We start from the raw sequence: 23,040 nt of genomic DNA, 5'->3' as shown, positions 1-23,040 counted from the left end.
TAAAACTGCTTTTGGATAATTAAGAGAAAAAGAAACAATTTCCATAATCAGTAGAGTTTTGGGTTTTAAAACAAAGTACTTTAAAAGCATTCATCTTGATCTCTCTTAAAGCATAGGTTTTTTTTCTCAAAGTCTTGCAAAGTACCCAGGTACATGTATGCACTATGCTAGTTTTATAGTTTTGACCTCTTATCTTCATGTCCCTTACACTTAGGAAGGGATTTGACCCTTTTAGGTCTCAATTGCACAATCCTAGCCATTCCAAGCAATAGAGCAATGTGAACGACTTGTCAGGACAGGAGCACAAAGGGCATAATAACATTAACCTCAAATATAAGGCAATGATTGCTGCTGAGTTCTGTCCTCCAGCAATACACCAAAGAACATGAGCCAGCAGAACTGCAGTTTCATGCTATCCCTGTAAGTCAATAAACAGATACTATTTCCCATTAGAAAAAAGATAATAGGGAAGCAAATTTGACCCTGTCACATGTCCTTCAAGCCCATTTCTCCCAAGGGGTGCCCTTGGAATCATGGAGCTTTACCATTTTTCTCCTTAATCAGAAATGTGTCTAAAATTATAGTACAGTGCCCTATATAAAATAACAAAACCTAATAGGAAACAGATAATTAGGTTGTTCTTAATAAAGTGTTTGTCATGTTGGAAGAAAGTGATATCTAGAGGGATTTGTGATAAACCAGTAAATTTAACAGTCACATGGGTTAAATTTACAGGGATTTTAGCAAAAAAAAACCCCACAAAGACTATTTCCATTTATGTACTAATGTCAGAACAAACTACATCTACAACAGCAAGCCCATAAAATGCTTCTGTTCTGAAACACTGAAGTTGGTGATGACTCAACAGCATGAAGCATTGAACACATAGTGTCACTTCTTAAGTATGGAATGAAACAAGGAGCAGTAAGCAGTTTGGAAAGAGAAAGGGGGAGAAGCTGCCAGACTTATCTGTGGGAAACAAGGTGACAGGTTATGAATGTAATGAGGAAACCTTTCCCCTATTGCCTATTTTTAAGTAGCAGCAAGAATGCTAATCAGTTGGACCCTCCAGGAAGTCCAAACTGTCAGAGCATCAAAAGAGCAGGGTGAGCAACAGGAAGCTCTCCTTTAAGAGGACACAGAACTTGCCAGCAGTTCATACTTGTTTACCCTCTCAAACTGATGTTCACATACTACTTCGTGCCTTTCCTTATGTGAAAATTTGACCTGCAGAGTGTAAAGACCTTAAGTACTGTTGAATCATGAATATACAAACAAATCTATAAAAACCCCAAAAAACCTAGCAAAAACCTCAAACAATAAGAGAAGATGATAAAGCACACCATCATCTATTTAATTTTTAATTTGTTTTCCAAATCCCTGATACAGGCTTTAAAATAAATTAGTCTCATTTATGCTTAAGGCCTTCTAGATTACCTAATGACTTGTATCTACACTAATTTATTAACTCCAAATTTGTCTTAGCAGCTTAAATAAATAAATTAATATAATTAGAACTCATTGTAGCAAAACCATTGAAAAATGGTAACTGCAAGTAAAAGCAAATTGGACTCAAGCTACAGTTACATATTAAATGATCAATTGTGTTGGAAAAAAAAGAAAAAGTCCTCTATCACAATGAAATAAGCAAGCTGTGTTTTGCACAGCTAAAATTGCACAGAGGAACAAGCAGGCAGGCTAATGTAACTGTCCATGACTCCTAGCTGTGCCATGCGACACTCACTCCTCTGGTTTTACAGTTTCAATTTTCTTGATCATCTTTTCTTTAGAAAAAATCTACTGACTGCTATCAGCAGGAAAAAAAAGAGTTGAAGAGAGAATACCTTTTACCACTTTACAAATGTTTATATTATTTTTAATGTGATGAAAAAGTTACCCACTAGAGGTATTTATGGCAAAAGCATCACTATTTTCAGCATTTAAAACCTGCACAATTTCAGAACTGTTTCTTTTGGGCAACTACAGATATATCACTCTAGGGATCTCAGCTTCATTATTTTGGAAGACAGTTTTGCACTCTGTTTCTTGGGGTGCTGGCGTGGAGGTGGTAGGAAGGAGGAGAAAATAACTTGAAAGGAAGTAAGGTACTGAGTGAAATTACTTAGCCCAGTCCCATAATTTTTCTATTAAAAAACCTGGTGTCAAATCCTGAACTGCAATATTAAGCCCAGAAAACAGATTTAGAAAAAAATGACAATTCAACTCAACACAATCATGACTGGACATAACCATTTGCTTTTTCTTTGTCTTTGTAGCATAAATACAAAAGTATGTCCTGAACAGCCTCAAAGATAATTATATTATTATGATTTCCATTTAGTAGAACTAAAAAAGCCTTCACAAATACACAAATACTATTTTATGATTCACCTACTTAATGTATGAATATTTTTATTATTAATATAACCCAATTTGCCTCTCAATGATTAAAGGAGTTAAGAAAATGGACTGCAGATAGCAGAATTAATATAAAATAGTCCAGGTATTTAGCTGACAACATACATGAGCAGAGAATATGACATCTTTGACTAAAACGAGTCTCCTCTTTATATGAATCTTTAAATTATCATATTTGAATTCTAGCCTCTATAAATGTTTTTGTTGCAGAAACACTTACAGAAAAGAGTTTCAGTGCATTATCATTTTAGCTGAAACAGGCAGTTGTTTCATCTGGTGTTTCATTTCAACAGACTGTTTTATAACAGCAGCAAAGATTCACAAAGTATTCTTGTGTTCTTATAATCAAATAATAAAGCTAAGGAGCAATACATTCTTGAATGATCAAAAGGAGAAATTTGCCTGATTACAGTGATTGCACAGTATAAAGTCACCTCAATTCAAGCTCTAACTAACATAAAAGAGAACTTTGCTTTTGTAAAATCAGAAGTTACAGCAATTACATCAGCAAGTGCACTGGACTCTTTTGTTCCTGGCTCCACAGTAAACAGAATTCTGCTCATGCTCTCTGTATTGTTACTGCACTTGAACCATCACTTCTCCTTTCACTGTCTTTCTCTCCTGTACCAGATATATTCTACCACAAGTCTAACAATGACACACAACTGCAACAAAGAGAACTTTTCCTGCAGGTGGATTTTGACTGCCTTGTTTTCTAATGACTAAATAAAAAAAAAAAACAAAGAAAACAGAGAATCCCAATATATTAGTGTAAGCAACTTTTCAAAGGTTTAGGAGGAGATCACACAAATGAGGGAAATGAGAATGGTGAAGGGTCTGGAAGTGAAGCCATGTGAGGAGCAGCTGAGGGCACTTGGACTGTTCAGCCTGGAGGAGACTGAGGGGAAACCTCATTGCAGTTACAACTTCCCCGAAAGAGGAAGTGGAGGGGCAGACACTGATCTCCTCTCACTGGTGACAGTGACAGGACCTGAGGGAAGGGCCTGAAGCTGTGTCAGGGGGGTTATGCTGGGTATCAGGAAAATGTGGTATCAGGGGTCACAGCACCAAGCCTGGCAGAGTTCCAGAAACATTTGGATTCCCAGGCATGTGGTGTAACTCTTGGGAATGGTCCTATGCAGGGCTGGGAGTTGGACCTGATGATCCTTGTGGGTGCCTTTCAGCTCAACATACTCTGTGCTTCTCTGTTAAAAAGTGGATTTTTCAAAATGTGAATTTATGGAATATCTTATTTCTTAAGATATCATCTTAAGAAAATGTAGATAATTTTGATGAACATTATGCTGAAATACCATGCTGGAAGCATGAAAATAGTGGAGTGGAACTGGAAGTGCAGAGGGACTAGGAAAATATGGAAAAATGTATCTGATAACAAGAGAATTTAAAAGCAGGGAACACTTTCAACTTCTCTTTCTCCATGTATCTAGCGCTTTCCAGTACCACAGGGGAAGCTTCATGCTCAAGTCTAAAACATTGTATCATTAGAAAAGATATTTGGAATCTACTGATAACTCCTTAACATAAACTTTTTAAAATAATTTTTGTATTCATGAGGCAGAGGACAACACATTCACATAAGGCACAACTTCTCTTATGACTAAATTCTTAGCCATAAAATATTTTTCTACTTTCCAATAGAAGGACGTAATAAAATATGACATTAATGGAGTGCATGGTTATTATGGTCATTTTAGAACATTTATCAATATAAAAGTACTTACCATAGCCTGAAAAATCCAGCCAAGATAGGAAAGAAGTTATAAAGAACATTAATAATGTGTCAGATTTATTGCAATAGAAAAATTATATTTCAGTCAGTATCAAAACAGTCTAGCACTCATTTCTAGCAATATTATTTCTATTATTCTGAGTCATAAGTAAGCACAAAAAAGAATAATTTACATTTATTTTGTTGTCTTAATGCATTCTGAGCTATACCTTTCTGTAAGCAGTTCCAACAACTAAGTATAAAGCAAAGTGTCATTTAGCATGCATAGAAGTGTCACAACAAGACAGTAGGTTATATTCATGTTTAATACAACTAATAGTAGTGGAGTGGCTGTCAAAAAGATGGTTTTAATGAGTGTAGGCTCTACTATGTTGTACATTGTAACCTTTCATCGATTTCAGAAGGAATTCTACTCTAAAATGGTTGCTGTGCTTCCTCTTTCTGACTGCTCAGACAGTGTGGTGGATCACTACAGAGTAACTGAACAGAGTAACTGAGAAAACACAGAGCATAATTTGGCAAAGGCTGACCTTTTAATGACAACTAAAGTAATTTACTTAGCCACACACCCCATAATTTCTTTACAATGAGAAATTGGTTTGGGGGCTCACCACCATCAGAGACAAAATACGTATTTATTAAGTTATGAATTCAGTACTACAGGAAAAGAAAAGAGAAATGTGAATGGCACTTGAAATTCTTCAGAGCAGAGAGATTCTACTTAATCTTGCTTAGACTGAAAGTCAAGAATAAATCTCAAAGGAGCTGCCATTCTTTTCCACTTTGAAATTTATTTTCTTAAATTATTATTGTTTACAATGACTGTTAAAAATCCTGATACCTCATCTTGTACCAACAGTATGCATAAATCTTTAAAATATTCATAGTGAAAAAGGCTGCTTTTTAAAAGGAACTTTCTTTCTCTTTCAGTATCAAAATAAATCAAGTGAATCAGTATCCCAAACACTCAATAGCAGCTGCCTGTGTGAAAATGAGTAGTTTATTATTGCGTGAAATGCACATTACTTGATTACACAAGTAATACCTAAATATCCAATGAGATATTCAGATTTATCTAGTACATTATAAAAACTGCCTCATTGACTTTTATTGGCCTCAATCCACTCTCTCATGACACCTTTTTTCCATAAAACAATTGTTGCAAGCTGTCATTCAGATGCACAGTAGTCATTACAAGAAAGACCTACAGAACTGGCAAATGAGTCCACAGTTTCAGCAGTCACTCACCACATCTCGAACAATGGGAAAAGATTTCTTTCTCCGCAGGTCTGGCATGCTGTCAATTCCATACAGTCCACGACTGTAAGAGATAAAAAGGCAAAGAAGAAAATAAAACCGCGGAGCTTACAAGTCTACATCCTTAAGAACTGATTATAATATCTCTATTTACAGTTAAAAATCAAAATTAGCAGTTATCAGCTAAAGGCAGGTGCTTCAATTCTCATGAAAAACCAGTGAGAGTGTTCTTAGTGCTTTTTGTTCTGGCATTTACCCAAAGCAGAATAGCTGAAAGGTTGCTTAATGCCTCCTAAACTTTTTACCATTGATTTAGAAATTATAAGAATAGCTTTCCATCATAAGTTCTTGTACATCTGGCAGTTGTGATGCAGTCCAGAATTACATATTGAATATCACTGATGTCACTAGATATTGTTGTAATAAATTTGATACAAAGTCTAAAGTATCTAGCTAAATACATAATTACATCTCAACTCCATGTGACTGTGGAAAATAGAACTTGTCACATTTTAAAATAATTCCATGGTGACCATCATTAATTTCTCTTGCCTGGTTTCAGCTTTTTCATTGAGCTCACAATTAAACCCCAGTTAGATCTCACATATAACTTGGAAGCGACAACAAAGAGCAATAATTTGGCGAAACAACAACTTGGAGTCACTTCAGAGAATAAAAGGCTGACACACCAACAGAATTTAGAATACATATTGATCTGGATAACAAATCAGCCTCATTCTCTCTGACTCTTCCAAACAATTAACACAGTTATCCCCCTGAACTTCTTCCACAGAGGATTTTGGAAGATTGCTAAATATACACCTTGTCAGTTCTAATTCAGAGACACTAGGAAATTCTCAGAGAAGCTGGGATACCATATTATTCAAGGCCCAGCATTTTCCTTTCCATGGTCCTTCTGTTTAGCACTGCCTCAAATACCTTTTTCAGTTCTTTCCCTCTGTCTTGGTGTATATAAAAACTACATTCTCAACAGAGTGTTTATCATCTGAAAGCTCTAAATTTATTTATATATGTCACAATTATTGAGTCAAGAGAGATATAACTAAAATTAGTGAAATTTTCACTGCCTTCTGATGCACTTGCACCATTCTCTAAGAAAGGGAAAAGAATTCATAGTCTGTTTATGCAATTCCTTTATATTTTCACATGAGCATTTTTCCACACAGGGTTGTGATACTAGAATTTTTTTTTCAAGAACATAAAGATCTAAGCAGACCCAACTTGCAACTTCCAGACACACTTACAAACCCAACAAAAGTGCAATGGAAATAAAATAGTATTTCTGAGGCTGTAAAAAGTAAATGTGCAGAGACCAAGAAATAAACTCAGGGCTTTTTGCTACTCAGGAGAAGTTTCATCAGTTGTAAATAAAACTTATCATGTATAAGGCATCCTTGTGTTCACAAAGAAGCAATATCATCTAGTAGATTTCCATCTATTATTCTGCTCTATAACATAAAAATATGACTAAAATGGAGGTTCTTACTAAACTCCTTTTAGTGATCATGAAGAAATAACATAGAAAAGATCCCAATGCAAGAATGACTTACAGTCTTTTTTGGGGAAAAAAAGATATGTCTGAATTAAGATTGCTGATGGTGTTACCAAAAAAGAAAAGGATGTCTTGAGGGAACAGCAAGAATGACAGGAAAAAGACAGATGAGTACATAATAAAAGATCTTTTATGATGACATTAGTGGTGTAATTTCTGCTCAGTAATCTGCTATAACAGCAGCTGTATCTGCTATCACACCTCTGTCTCTTTAAATAACTTAGTCTTCGACTCAATCAATACTTCCCCCCACAACCTTTTCATTATGATTTCCAGCTCAACTTCAAGTGAGCAGAAACATCTAGATCTGCTTTTCCCCCGGGCATCAGTACAATATAACAAATATTTACTTAGAAGCTATATACAGTCAAAAAGTGCCCATTTTGTTATCTTGAAATTGTATTACTAAAACTCTTTCCAGTTACCATTTGCAAGGCAAAGCATCAATGACATGAAATATTTTTGTTTAAATGTTCTTTAACTCTTCTGACAATAGCAGGGCAGTACTGTAGCTACTACCAAGAAGTTTATATGTTCTACCAGCAGGGTCCACAACTTGTCTGTAATTCTTTTAGATGTTGAATTAGATAAATTTCAGGGAGTTCTTACACTTAACACAGTCACCTGAAGACCTTTAAGAGGTTAAGGAAACTAACCACAGTTGGGGGAAGAGCTGCAATTTGAAACTGCAGCCTGTAAAGGGAACTCTCTCCTTTCTTTTGTGCAACAAATCAATGAGCAGATGAACTCACACAAGACAGTAATAACTCCCTGCCTCTTTGCTAAAAACACACATCTCGATCTTATTTTTGGAGAACTTACGTAGTGCTTTTTCTTGCATTTTTACCAAAATAGCCCTGACTTCGGGAATATGAACTCGAAATTCTCCTATGCACAAATTCTCTGTACTAGAACAAACTGATACTTCTAGTAATATTTAAGAGGACTGTAAATACTTAAAGGTTGTTGTCCATCAGCTGCAAGCAAGGATTAATATGCTGATCTGGGTTTTGAAATCAAATTTTATTGAAAACAAAAGAGCTACTTTACCAGAGCCAACACACTTGAAAATGCTGTATTGACAATGAATTTATGGTCCTTGTGTATAGTCTTTGGAACGTTAAACACTATAGCCATAGAAAAACTATTCATGTTAGTGTTGGTTATACATTTAATTCTCTACTCCCCTTCCTAAGTCAAATTATAACCCAACAATACCCTGACATAGAAGGTGATGAAGTGGAATCATAACAATTTGATGAAAGTTATCATTCAAGCCAACAAAAAAACCTGTCATATTGACTGTTTTTTCTGTGCTTCTGAAAATATTCTGCAGAAGAATAATGCATTTGAATTTGTCAGAGAATCCAAGAAAAATAAATTGGTTTTACCATTGAGAACATGTCACTGAAGGAAAGGAGTAATCATCTGAATGCAGCCCCATCTGTGTATCGTTAGCAAATTTCAGAATGGATTAGGCCATGTGGTAAAATTATCAGTCTCTGACTCACCATTAGCCAAGCAGTAAATTAATACAGAGCAAGTCTCTGGAAAAAGTAAAATGCTACTACTTAAAATTCATATACATGATAAATACCCCAGATGACCTACTTTCAATTTTGAAAAATATGGAAATAGTGAGCTCTAAAGTGCCTCATCTTCAAGAAAGTGAAGAAAAATAAAAAAAAGAAGGTATGTGATATTGGTATGGAAAAGCCAGGAAAGGTGGTGCTTTTGCCTTTTAACAGAGAAGTTGCATGAGAAGCCCCAGAAAAGCTGTCTTTGGTCTTTGCCTTTACTTTCTCATCCTGGGCTTTGCTCTTATTTCATGCAACCAAGTGAAGCTCAGTGCAGAGAATGGAGAGTCCCTGCCATGGACATGGGATGTGCTGGTGCATGAGGTGGGTTCACAGCATTGTGCTATGAGAGGGAAGAGCACAGAGAAACGAGGAAATTGAGATATTTCCATAGAGAAAAGGAACAGTAACAATGGTTGTGAGGGAAGGAATCTCCCCCTCACTTCAAATGGCAACACCCTTTGGAGGGAGTAAGAGGGAGAAGGAGTCATAGCTAATTGCAGTCAGTTGTGCTGGCAGTGAAAAGACTGAGGGATCCTAGAAATTGGCATTAGTTTTTGCACGAAGGAGTGGAGTGGGAAGTGTGACTAAAACAGAGCCACAAAAGTCTATGAAATGACAGCATTCCTTGCCTGAATGAGAAGTTAAATGAAAATTGCATAACTGTTTTCAGGAAGGCCTAGTGAAACAGAGGCTTGAATAAAGATACTGCAGACAGCAAAGGGAGGAGAGGACCAGTCTAACCTTTGTCAGCAAAAGAAACAAGGTTTAATCTAAAAACATGAGCTACTATTGAGCTACTGTCAGCTACTTGAAGTAGCCCTGTGCAGTGGTTACAAGATATCTGCGCAAGGGATTGACACAGCTTATTCTCAGAGGATTCAATATTTGAATTTATTGACCTGTGAATGGAAGAGAGGGCATAAAAAGAGTAGCTTCAGTCTATGTAGTCCTTGTAAGTGGCAAAAGTTCTCCTTACACCTACGAGATTGCTTGTGTGCAACCCACAAAAAATAGGAATTCTACATTACCTTTTAAAGGTCGACATCTCTGAGGAAACTGTAGTTAAGTAACTGGTTATGGAAAGCAGAATACATAGCAAAAGAGCATGGTCATTTCCTATGGCATAGACACAACACTTGACTGTCAATGCCCACACTCAGAGTTTGCTTACAAAATGCCGTCTAAACTACCCAATAACCAGGTGTTCAACTGTTTCTCTTCTGGTTTGCATTTGGTGACTAATCCTACACGATGTCACCTGTGGCCTCATACTCTTCAAGCAACTCTGAAGGTTCTGTGAGTTGCAAAAGGCAGAAATACAACACTTTGAGGTATGAAAAACTGAATGGAAACTATCTACACCACTAAAAAGCTGTAGACTGCTCCTGTATTTGTTTAAAGTCTAGCCTAAGTAGAAATTCTACCCTAACTATACCTTCCATAGAAGCATGGGTATTATATTAAGCAAATTAATGCCATAACTACCTTTTAGAGACACCCACCTCCCCCAAAACAGGAACCTAAACAGGAAAAACTTCATAGTGCCTAGCATGTATTGTATAGCATTTCAGATATAAAAATCAGAAGAACAATGGCTAATTTAATCTCATCACTTTGTCATTCTAATAAAGTGTAATTATGGCAAAAAGTGCTTATATAGTGTGCCAGCAAAAGGATACCGCTTTTAATTAGGTAACTAACATAGCTGATAAATTTTACCAAAGACTTTTACTTATTTCCATTTCCAGCCTGAATAATAAAAAAGTATTCAAAACAAGAAGGAATCCCTAGAAGCGGATGCAAGATAACTTCATTTAGAGACAACAAAGCAAAATGTACAGGTTTCTATCACATTCACTCTCAGCCACTGGAAGATCTTTTCCCTTGACTTTTTAGACTTCATGTATTAGAGTGATATTATATTGCTAGCATTGCATTACTACACATTTACCAGAATAAAGACAAAATTGTGCTATGGCTTAAGAGGACACTTATTTTACATGCAAAGAGGTAAAAAAATCTCTTATATAATTGACCTCAGCATCTGAATTATTGTATTAATTTCTCAAAAAATAAAGAATTAAAATAATTAAAAGGAGAAGACACACACAATGAAACTATCCTTTTAGAATAATGCAATTTCTTAAAACAAAGAAAACTTAGAAAAAATACTATAATGCTATAAGACTAATTCACAGATATAAATTACAAAATTCAGTATATTTTTACTTACCCAGCAAATGCCTGGACTGCATAGAGCTTGGAAGCATCCAAGGAACTTGCACTTACTATCCTAGCCTTTAATAGAGACCAAAAAGAGTACAGTTACTTGGTTGCTTTTAGTAAGTTTTGGACAGAATTTAACTGCATCAAACATACAAGACATATGAAAATGTTTAGCAGGGTCAGCTCCAGGCCAAAGCTAGAGTAACTGTTCCTTTGGGAAACATTTTGGTAGCATTCAGCATTCAGTGACACACACTGGAAGAACCCATGGGAAGATAAGGTATTGCTTCCCAAATACTGTTGTCCTTTAAATCCTATAGTGTATGCAGGGTAGGTGATAATTAGAGGCAAAAATCAGATATCATGTTTGACAGTAGCAGACCCCTGTGTTGGCAATTATGGTAAGCACAACAGTGAGGGTTACCCTGTATAGAGATGTCACACATTTGCAATACACTCAAAGGAGAACAAAAGAGTGGAAAGCTGGGAAAAAAACCATGCAGATTTCACAACTAAAATGAAGGAACAAAACAGGTCAAATAAGTCACAAACAAACATCAACAAAATACATGATCCCTATAGCAAATAGGTGATTTTAAACCTTTTCATCCACAGAACCGCTATCTGAAAGAGAATTGGGAAGAAGGGGAATACAGGTTAGAAAAAACAGTCTCTGAGAAAAATTTTATGCTATAAAATCTGTCAGTGTTTTAATCTGTTAATGTAGACCAGAATCCAAGTAACACCTGTGCTTAGCTGTATAATTCTGGCAAGATCACTGTCACTACATTTTAAACAAGCAAAAAGGTGTTCTTGGGAGGTAAGAACCCCTGCCTCTCATGCAGGACTGTGCAGATAGCATATAATTCCCATTTTATAGCCTATCTCCATATGATTTTCAATTTAATTGCTTTTAAAAAATATCTTTTTAATAATAATGAATACATATTTAATACAGTTGCAGTGTTCAAAAATTAGTGCTCTATTTTTAAGGAAAAGGAAAATGTTTGTAAGGATATAAATACCACACTCCCCACCCCAAATCCTGAACTGTAACTATTCTATCACAATTACTCATAAAATGAAATTAACCCCAAATGCCAATAGAACTACAATGGGAAAGTATAAGTTATTTCACATGTCTGTCTATCTATCTATCTATCTATCTATCTATCTATCCCTTCCATTCTAAATTCCTTACTGCAAAACCACAATGTGAACATTTACAATCAGATAGAAAATATGTGCTGACAGAAAAAGCTAACTGTATTTCATTGTCTTGCCATGTTTGCACTTTATAGTACAGTGCATCCATGAAACAGCACTGTTTTAATTGTCACCTTACTGATCTTCCCACTTCCCCAAAGGGAGTGTGCATTCTATGGACCCTTTAAATTGTTCAGGTATCCTTAAGCTGTTTGGAGATATCACAGGTTACATACATTATAAAATAACAATTTACACCTTAAACATGTGCCATGTTTAATTTTTAAACCAGTTTATATATGGGAAAAAACCACATTCAAACACATAAATCAAAAGTATACTGGCAACTTTAATGCTGCATGGAGTGCTGTAGTGACAATCAGTGAACTGAAAGACTCTACTGTGCCACTAATTTTAGAGACTACTTACATGATCAAAGAATTTGACTGACTAGATTTATGAAAATGAGCTTCCTCTTTAAATATTCTTTCTTTCTTTATTTGTGAAATGTGTTTGTCTCATGACATCATATACTATTGGCTACTCTTTCAAGCATATGAAGAATATTTGGACAAGCATATGATCTAACTTCCCCACTACAAAATTATTACAGCATTTCACAAGCAGGGTGAGAGCAGAGCCAGGAGTAAATAGAGGACTGGAGGCTGGGCTGGCCATGGAAACAGGATGGGATGTGCTTTTATGAGGCCTAAGAAAAGATGAATAGTTAAAACCAGAGGGTTGGAGCAGCATCTGGACATCAATGAGAGAAAAGGCATGAGAGCATATACCAGCAGGGCTCTGTGTGGGAGGCAGAGGCATCAATTCTCAAACTTGTACAAACAGAAGAGTCCAAAAGGTAAAGAGAAATCTAGGGATCGAGGGAAGTTTTAGGCAAGACACTACTTGTAATTTAAGAAACCTCACCATAATCTGTTCATGCAACCTGCACCTTCTTTCTAGAATATCTACTCATAACAATATTGGTAATACTGCCATATAAAGGCACATAATAAATCTCAGTATAAGTTACATGGAATGCAATTCTTAAATGGGTTGCAGATAACATTGCTATCAGATGCCAAAAAATTCACATGAATTCTATGTTTAACTCACTTGTTTAGAAAGCTATATCAAAAATTGTTGAGATGTGTCTTCCACATAAAATGGAATTTTTCAGACCATGAGAGACTGATATATAAAATTTTCTTTACCTCTCTTGTGTTTCAGCCAACTTAATCTAATTTCACTACATTTCATTAACTGGAACCTAATTTTGACTAAATTTAGGAAGGAGAGTGCCAATCAAAAATTAGGAAGGGGAAAAAAAGGTATGTTTTTGGTTTAAATTTTCTTTGCAGTTCCTTCTTATTAAAAAAAAAAAAATGCACCCATCTAATGGTTTCTTTTCTCAATAGAAATTGCATAAAGCAGACAACTGACGCAGATTTCCCAAAAAAGAGATCTTAAGAACATCTCTTTTTTTGTAACAAATGAGTGCATCTTCAGAGACAAAATTAGTTTGAAAACTTCATTGTTTATTGCTTCTTCTGAACTCACCACGAGTGAAATAATGTGAACCATGGAAGTGTTCTGTTTTTGAGAGCACCGAATCAGGAAGTGTACAGAGTCACCAAGCAACTCACTTTAGTAGTCATTAGGCTACCAGAATAGACAGCAACATTCCTTGATGTAGATAAGAAATGAACTGTGATTATGTAAGATACCACTGAATGTATTTTCAAATCAGGGCTTCAAGGCCAGACATCTCAGATTATACTGCTGAATGACAATGATTTACTTAAAAGAGCTTATCTTCATATAAGTCATTTCTGTCATCCACACATTCAAAACACTAACCTAAATAAAGTTCTAAGTGTACCTAGGAGCAGCGTAAACAGTGGTTCATTTAGTTAGCCCTTCTTATTTTAATTAGTTGTTTCTCCTTAAATTTTTATTTTAATTGAAAATCCCCAACATTATGAAATAACAGTAATAGCCTTCATATTAGACCTCTATACCACATGCCATTTTAGATAACAGGAAGGTGTTTTTTACTAGGATTACAGCAAAAATCCTATTGCTCCTTAATTGTTGCTCTTTCAGCTCAGTACAGTCCATATACATATATATATATATATACACACACATGCCTGTGTGGTGGAATGACGAAGAGCAGGATGTTCATCTAGCTACATACTACTGAAAATTATGTTCACAAATGTCAAATACTGAAGGCAAAAGGCAAATGCTCACCATCCTTTTTATTTTTTAAGCCAGTCAGTTATACAGGGCCATGGCGACCACAACAGTAACTAAGCTTGAAATTAGATAAAATTAGTCTTTAAGTTTCCTTTAGTAAGTTCCAGGTATTTAATGATAATATTAAATTATAATATTCAGCATAGCCACTAAATCCTAGCTTCTCTTGAAAGTGGTTTACATATGGGGACAGCTGGGAAATGGTGTGAGAGGGGCTTATTTGTCATTTTTTCAGTACCCTCAAATAAGCCCCCTGGTTATTTTCTATCCATCCATCAGTTTAAATGTAGGCTTAGTAAAATTTCCAACAATTGTTTATTAATGCTGCATAATTACTATTCAAACTTAGTATGAAAACAAACAGATGTTAAGAAAGTTTAACTTTACATTGTTAGCAATTGTTTTCAAATCGTCATGGTCCAATTCATTCATTCTATTAGCAATGTTGCCATCTGTAAATTCTCACCAGAATTTCATCATACAAGACAAGTAGTTTCTATACCCAAATTTCTGAGGAAAAAAAAAAAATCTATTACGGATGCTGAAAAGGCAGCTTCTTCCAGCATGAAAAGTATGTGAGCAATAAACATACAGAAGTCAAGACAGACCTTTGCTTTTGTAGCTGGTGACACCATCAGAAATACAACTGGCCCTATCAGCCAGCAGAGATATTTATATCAAAGAGGTTCAGGTGCTTCTGCCCCCCAACCACAACCTGCCTTCAAAAGCCTTTTGTCATTATTTCACTTCTGCACTTTCTTGAGCAGCAGAACATGGTCCCAATACACTCCTCTTTCTTTAATGACTGCAAAAATTCAGTTCTCCACCCCTGCCATAGCACAAGAATTGTAATAAGGTTCTAAAAATCTAAACTGTTAGGAAACCCTAGGATAAAAATTAATAAAAACATTGATTTTCCACTCTTGTAAGTGTGCATTATTGCGTAACACCAAACAGGAGAAAGAATTAAGGTTCATTATTCTCTCAAAGTACCATTTCAATATTTAATTCTGCAAAATGGCTACAAAAATGTCAAACTGACTGATAATTACATTGTTCCTGGAAGCGAAGCCTTCAGACAAAATACTTGCTGGAATTAGATAACAATACAGCTGTTCCACAAAAATAACGTGTGTAAAGTACCCACAGTCAGAAGTAGTTTGTGGTCTGAGGTGGGCAATTTTAATTAGTGTGTATAGCTAAGAAAGGAAAACAACAGATGAAAACCAGGTTTGAACGGAAACAGGACATGAAAGAAGTAGATTGGCCAAAACAATGACACAAATGAAGCCATGCTAAAATAATAAATGCTGCACCCGGAAGCTATTATTGCCACTCCAGAACAGAACATTACCCTCTGTAAGCCTAGAGGATGTTGTATTATGGAAGCTTATTCTAGGGAGATAGCATATAACGCTTGAAAGATAATATTAAAGCTAGCGCATCATAAGAGATGACTGATGCTTGTCTGACAAAGAGAAGGTCAAACTTGAATAAAGCTTGGTTGACAGGAGAAATAGAAGAATTGCTGCTAGCACTTTACTAGCAGTGATGTAGAAAAATTACTAGCGGATACATGGAGAGCCAAAACAGGAGGTCAGTTTGGTGAAGATGAAAACTGCATTTGTGTCTCTATTAATAAAATGGTCTGCAAATCTGAAACAAAAGGACATGATTTAAAAACATCTCTGGTGTTTAGAAACTGAGTCCCATTAGACTTCTAATGGCTTAGGTTTCTATTGTTTTTCAATAGCTAGTAGACACTTCTACCAAATTCTAGAACTTATCTCTAAAAGCATAAATTATTGATTGTCAAAATAACTATTTGATTACAGAATGTGGTGGACTCAAATAAACTACCATCCTCTTGAAGACAGTCTCTGGCTTGTCAGGGTGATGGTAAGAAATAAAAGACAATGTGCATTTTAAGCACTCTGACCCCGGAAAGCATTAAAATGATAAGGCATACATTATACAAAAAGGATGAAAAGGCATATTTTATCTCCCTCATTACATATGATAACAGTACATGCAACCAAGTAATTAATTACTTGCTATGAAAGCAATCAGATAATTGATTATTGCAAACCTGTCTATATCACATAGCTAATAATGGCACAAATGTTTGACTTGGATCACTTTATCATGATCCTACTTGCAAGCTGAATTCCAATTGGATTATTTCCAAAGAAATCCAGGCAATCCTTGGTTTGACAACGAATTTGAGAGTAGTTCCTCCGGACTTCAACAAACAAAAGTATGTTCCTTAGTTTTTCTTGCATTGAATTACACTGAGACACTCAAGCTGGTTTGTGCTGACAGCATAGACAGAAGTGACAGCAGGGCAGGAATGGTGAATGGCAGCCTGGGACAGAGGGCTGAGCTGCTGCCCACCTTGGGCCACAAAAAACACATGTGAAAAAGAAAATAGCTGAGTGCCATAAGAGCAGATCACAAGGTCAAAGCAGTTGGTGATGAAGACACAAGGGCTCACAGCAAAAGTGTTTCAGGGGCATTTACTTCATACCAGTTCTGTTTTTGGCCCTGATGACTGAAAGCCCATCAGCTGCTAAGCACATCACATGTTGAAGAGCAACATCTGGCTTGGTTGCATCAGTAAAACACAGAGAACCCACTCAACCATTCCACCAATCAAAGGAAATGTGGTGAACTGGGAAGACTGAGATTTGCTTCAAAAGTGTACCCCTGTTGTAAAATAAAATGCTAATGGTGGCAAACCCCTAAGTAATATAAATATGTTACTGTTAAAGAGCAAGAATAACATACACCTAGGATCAGGAACAAGGAATCAAAATGTAGTATCTGGGAAACAGTTGCATATTTCACAGGGTATGAGACTCATAGCTACGGTTGGCAGGAAGTTGTTTCTTCTGTGTAGTTGTTTCCACTTCTGAGACAAGATTTAAGGAACTATCTAAAATAGTCTCAAACACTTTAAACATTTTCTTCCCAAACCCCATACTAGGAAGCTAAAAAATTTAGATAAGCCAAACTAATTTCAAGATTTACAGTAGTGGAAGAAAAAATGAGTCAATATATAATCACATACAGAATAAAAAGATGACATCAAGCCAAGATCACTTACTGAGATAAGACAAAGATATCAGATTTCCTTCTGTTGATAAGTAAACTGGCTTAGAAGATACAAAAGAAGAAAACTACATGAAATAATATGATTAGCATTAAAACATTAAAAATGGTTATTTACCCTCCTGTTATCTTTTATGCTACAGGAGAACCCAAATTCAAATTACAATTTCTTTTGGTTTTGCTTGAAATAATACGTTGGGATAATTATTCCTGAACACCAAAGAGAGACACAGATATTAAGAGGAGCTATAGACTGGCACACTGGAATTCAAAGGATGACTTTTGGTACTCTTGGACTTTTTTGCTTGATAGGACATGCATAAATCCTTCTGAATTCCTCAATCACATTTTATAATTAATAGAAAAAGGCATGTCCCCTTGTCCTTTACTTTTATGTTTTTTTGGAAAAAGAAAATTCCACCCAACATGCCTTTTAAAGTTCCCAAGGCAAATTCCACTACTTGATGTTTGCAGTGCCCTCCTTGCCTTACAGATGCAGAGGAGCATCAGCTCCATCCTGTTTGTGCTAAATGAAACAGGAAGACCTACAGGATAAGATTAAAAGGTGCTTTAGTTTATACTCATCCATTTTATAAATATTCTTTTCTCCTGCTTTATTTTTACATTAAACATTAGTACATCCATCACATCTGTCTGTCCTTATTCCATCTCGGTATATATGCAGCTGAAGGACAAGAATTCCTTTGGTGAGGCTGCAGTTGCACTGGTGATACCCAGAGCTATACATAGTTTATGGGTCTGTGACAGCATTGACAAATCACTTGCTGCTGTTCCACTAATCTACTCCAGAGAAGCTACTCAAGTGTCAGTCAGCAGATTGCTCTTTGCCACTACTTATTTAGTGAAAACAGATTACAGTATCTTCTGTGGTTTTATTTTTTTCTAGCTCACTTGAATGCTTGTATCATATTCTTTATCATAGCATCCAAGACATTTTTAAATGGCTCTACCAGTTACACACCTGTAAGTCCTGATTTTCAGATTTCCTGAAACTTCTGATCATGCAGGCTATGAAACAATTCTCATAGTTAACAATATTCTGTCAGTATCAACAATAATTTCGCATCGGCAATAACTGGAGAGGTTTTAGATATTTCCTTCTATTCAGAGTTCCTGGGCAACAACTGTCTAGGTCTCCTACTGATCACCCGAAAAATGTTCACAAGGAAAAATTCTGGTACCTGTCCCAGGAATGTAGTCAGAATTTCCCTTTGACAGCAAAACAGAGAATCTCATACACACTCTGTTGTAATATCCTACTTCACCAATAAACCAGAGGAAGACTTGAGCCTATTTATGAACTCATGTTTTCCAAGCCATTACATTCTTTAAATGCATGTCTAGATTTTTTTTTCAGCCTGTTGATTTCACAAGATTCCTTCTTTCCTGAAGCTGCATTCAACAGTTATGCAGTATTATTTCTTCTTCCAAAATACAATGATCTAAAGAAAATGCTTAAATATTTTAGATATAAAAAGAAAAAAAAATAAACTTGCTGATACAAAGTTTTGTTCATTTTCCTAGCAAAATAAGTATAAAACCCCTTGGAATTGACATTCACGGTCAGCTTTCCTCTTAGCCCTAGCAGCTTTAAATCTGCTTAAACATAAAAACAGCAGGCAAACTGCATGAATATTTATCAATCTACATTAATTCTAAGATCAATGAAAATAGTGTAAAATGGTCTCCTGTTTTCAAAAATAGTAGAGCTGCAGAGACTTTCTTCCTTTATGGAGGAAACTAGCAGTTTTAACAAATCACTTTTCCTTAAAAATAGAAGTCCTTCTCTAAAAAGAAGAGGTATGGGGTGGTCTCCTTTTTTTTTTTTTTCCTTTTTTTTTGTCTATCTGATTTTATTAAACAGCCAAAATACAGATTTCTGCTAAACCTTACTGATTAAGGATGTGGGGTGTTTGTGGTGCATGTTTTTGGTTTGTTGTTTGGTTGGGGTTTTGTATGGGCTTGTTTGGCTGATTGGTTTATTTGCGTTTTTATGATTAAAGAATAGGTGTAGCTATTCCAGGAAAAGGCATCTGATAACAGTAGAATTTTTTGAATCTGAGACTGTTACCCAAATGTAATTGTGACACACATTTCCCTGATGTAATGCACACTGATTTAGCAGGAGTTACTATGCTAAATTAAACTGTTGATCTTCAATCTATTTGGTTACTACCGTGTTTACAAAGAGATGCAATATTATAATCTAAGACTTTGTTATAAGAATGAATGCTGTAACTACAGAATTAAAATATAAGCCAAAGAACACTAGTATGTTTCCTGGGAGATATATTAAACAGGTTTTTATAAATAATTCTTTCACTCACGTAACTGGTGGGAAAAAAAGTATAGACTGAACAGGTAGCAAACAACAGATACAGAGCATCCTTTCACAAAGCCCCAACTTTACAGCAGGTGGTGAGTGTAACTACTCGCTTTTTCTTACAGACAAAAGATGGATGTATCACCTTTATCATTAACTGATTCACTTTCCTCCCATAATTTTTCAAAAGCAACCTTTTTTACAAATCTATTAACCTCAAGCTGGACAGACTGCCATTTTCTGTTTTAAGTCTCTGATATCCCTTTTCTCCATCAAAGGACAGAAGAGAAATAGGAAGTGAAGGGTGACTCCAGGGAAACCAGTAGCAAGAACATAATTCATATACTCTCCTGTGCACAAAACAAGCATATGAAGCTCAGTTAAATCAATATACATTGGTTCATCAACAATCCTGATTGAATTCATGGAGTTGTTAAGAATTCTTTACAGATCTATTTTACCTACTGCAATATTAGTGGAGGATTTTCAGAGTGAACACATACATACATACATGAAAAAAGGATATTCTAGAATTTTAGCTAGCCAGTTTGAGTGCAGGAATATATTGTATTTATCAGTTTCTACCCACATCACCTGAAAATATGTTTTGTGTCCCCCCACCCTGGGAAACTACAGCTTCTTATTGCACCATTTCCACCCCCCAAAACAAAACCAAACCAAACCAAACCAAGCAAACAAAAAAAAGGTCCAAGACATCCATCATTTTGTTTGCCTGACCACAAGACAGACACAAACATGGTGTTGAGAAAGAAAACAAAGGCAGTTAAAAAAACTGGATTATTAAATTCTGTGGTTCATTATCATTCCTATACAGCACCAAAATAGATTCCGTAACTTGCAGTAATCTTCTTTCCTCAGTACTACACATCTATTAAAATGTATAGCAAGAGTAACCATTTCTTCCCCAGCCTGCTTACATAATACATCTGTTGCATTGTGACCATGGTCTGATGTGAACACAGAAGGGAATTTACACTGATGAAAACTCTCTGGAATCTGCCTGTTTACATTACGTACATATAAGAAGAGCAAAAGATTAATCACCTTCTGTTAAAAAGTATTTTGTCCCCAAATCCATCTCTCTATAGATGATATATTAGGTGAATATATATTCATTTTCCTTAAACATCGCAGATGTAGCTGTATCAGCCACACAGAATACTCAATCAGTCCTTATATTAATGAAGTAATTCATCACTCTCGTGAAAAAAACTCAAACCATAAATAAACAAGATGTGGGAAAAACAAACAGAACCTTGCATCACTGAGTACTGCAGCTCCAATGTTTTGAAACAGAACAGAAAATCTTGGGGCTTGGTACTGCTGTTACCTTTTATTAACTGTGTTTCTGTAAAGGCTATTCTTTCCCAGTGATGGAAAGACTAATTGCAGAATGCTCATTCATTCATTCATTTCCTGCCCACCCTTCCCCATCACACTGTGCCTGAGATTAGAAAGATGAGAAACACCATTGGGCTCAGTGCAGGAAAAGCATCTCAAAGACATCACATGAAAAATGTTTCATTCATTACTCTGAACAAGGCCACGCTAAACTGACAGGAAACTTAGTGTGGCCACAACTCAGCTTCAATTCTCTTTCCCCCCACCCCCCCTTTCGGGGGATTCTAGGGAGTGTTTACAGTAAACTGTAGCTGTTACTACAGGTTAGTGAAAGAACAGGTATCTCACTCTGGCACAATATATGCAAATATACTTGCTCTACCTTTATTAATTGCTTCAGTATTTTAAACACTAAAGTTCTACCATCTGTCTAGGACATCCTTCCCTCCCCTAGTCTGCACCAGCAGCCTGAGAAACAACTTTATTTTTACTGACCAACCCCCCTCCCCAAACTCAAACACAACTCACCATATTTTAATCAGTCAATGTAGTGACCTCAAACATTTAAAAAATAAAATGGGATATATACTTATTTTTCATTACTCTTTGTACAAACAGTGGTCCTTTCTTAAAGCCCACTTCCCAACACAGCTAATGTAGATTGCATGCAGAAGAGCACTTTAACATAAAAAACCAATTTAACTTCTAACAGGCTTTTTATTTCTCCATTACAGTCACCACCAACCAGTATGGAATTTTCATGGCCAAGGTAAGGTTTTATTTATCCTGTTTCCACCTGAATAGCTATAAAATGACTGATTAATTTACTAAACAATACCAGATCAATTGATTTTCATCTGGCCTATGGCACTGATAATTTCAAGTCTGGATCCAAGATTTATTCACATAACAAAAGCAGTACAACACTATTAACTATAACTATGAGTTACAAGTAACTGTGTACCTACCTATACAAGTGTATTAAAAAAATCCTATGATGGAGGTAAGACACAGGAAAAAGAAGTCTGTGTACTACAAGACAAGGTTAGGCTGACTTCTAAAGCCTTTTCTCTTTGAGAAAATACAGCTGACTCAGGCAATTTTAGCAAACAGTTCTTACAAAAAAGCCAGAAAAGCTGTCCAAATAAGAAAATGTGTACTTAAAAAAAATAGTTTGGATAGGCAGAGTTTGAAATATGCATTGAAATAAGCTCACTTAATTTACTGGCAGCTATTCTTAACCTGGAACCAAATGAACACACCACCAGGGCAGTGAGGTAGTACATTTCTGGTTCCTTCGGTTTCAGATGTTAGCATAAACAGAATAAGAGTGTATTCATACTGATCTAGGAGTTCTGTTCTTCAGTCAGACCCCACTGAGCATAATACAAATCCTTCCTACAAAAAAATAGAAACACTTTCCTCCACTGTAAAGGAGGCAAATCCAATCCCTGTGCCCTGTCCTCTTGAGTTGCCACTGCATGTATGTATAGAGTTAGATGGGTTCACCCATCTTAGCATCATGAACAATCTACAGGTTACTCAGTGATGGAAAATTCAGACCAAAGGTGTTTTAAAATCTCACTGATTTTTAAAATCTGACATATCAAATGATGACTAAGATCTTCAACAACTGGAACAAGAAGCTAGTGCTCTTGTTCCATAAACTACCATTTGTAGAAAGAGTCTATATTATCATTAAAAACAACTCAGAAGAGTGCATGAAACTCTGGAATCTTATCCAGAGCCATAATTCCTTCAGGACTGAAAATCATGCTAATGCTAAGGCACCTGTAAAAGATAAGACAGGGATGGAATGAAAGAAGCCACCAGGGAAAAAGACAATAGCAAGCGAGGACTAGAACAATGAATAAAAGTGTAAGTTATTCTCCATCACATTGTACAAAGAAAGAAACAACTGGATAGCATTTCTTTGATGTTTTTCAAGCCA

At 35.9% G+C, this 23,040-nt stretch overlaps 1 protein-coding gene across 4 annotated transcripts in view; it reads right to left on the bottom strand.

Moving 5' to 3' along the window:
• Positions 1-23,040, bottom strand: part of UNC13C (unc-13 homolog C) — a 138,591-nt gene that overhangs the window by 99,899 nt on the left and 15,652 nt on the right. For 2 of the 4 annotated variants that reach the window (XM_085070669.1, XM_085070671.1), the window contains exons 3-5: positions 11,406-11,428; positions 10,812-10,876; positions 5,409-5,489 (exon numbers count right to left, since the gene is read on the bottom strand). In XM_085070669.1, the coding sequence (XP_084926795.1) occupies positions 5,409-5,489; positions 10,812-10,876; positions 11,406-11,428 (169 nt within the window). The remainder of the gene's footprint in view (positions 1-5,408; positions 5,490-10,811; positions 10,877-11,405; positions 11,429-23,040) is intronic. The other 2 variants (XM_085070670.1, XM_085070672.1) reach the window with 1 other exon arrangement.

The sequence above is a fragment of the Lichenostomus cassidix genome, chromosome 10 (assembly GCF_008360975.1).
Source record: "Lichenostomus cassidix isolate B80296 chromosome 10, HeHo_3.0, whole genome shotgun sequence".
NCBI classification, from domain to species: domain Eukaryota; kingdom Metazoa; phylum Chordata; class Aves; order Passeriformes; family Meliphagidae; genus Lichenostomus; species Lichenostomus cassidix.
The sequence above is the reverse complement of the archived record's forward strand: the minus strand, read 5'-3'. Positions and strand labels throughout refer to the sequence as shown.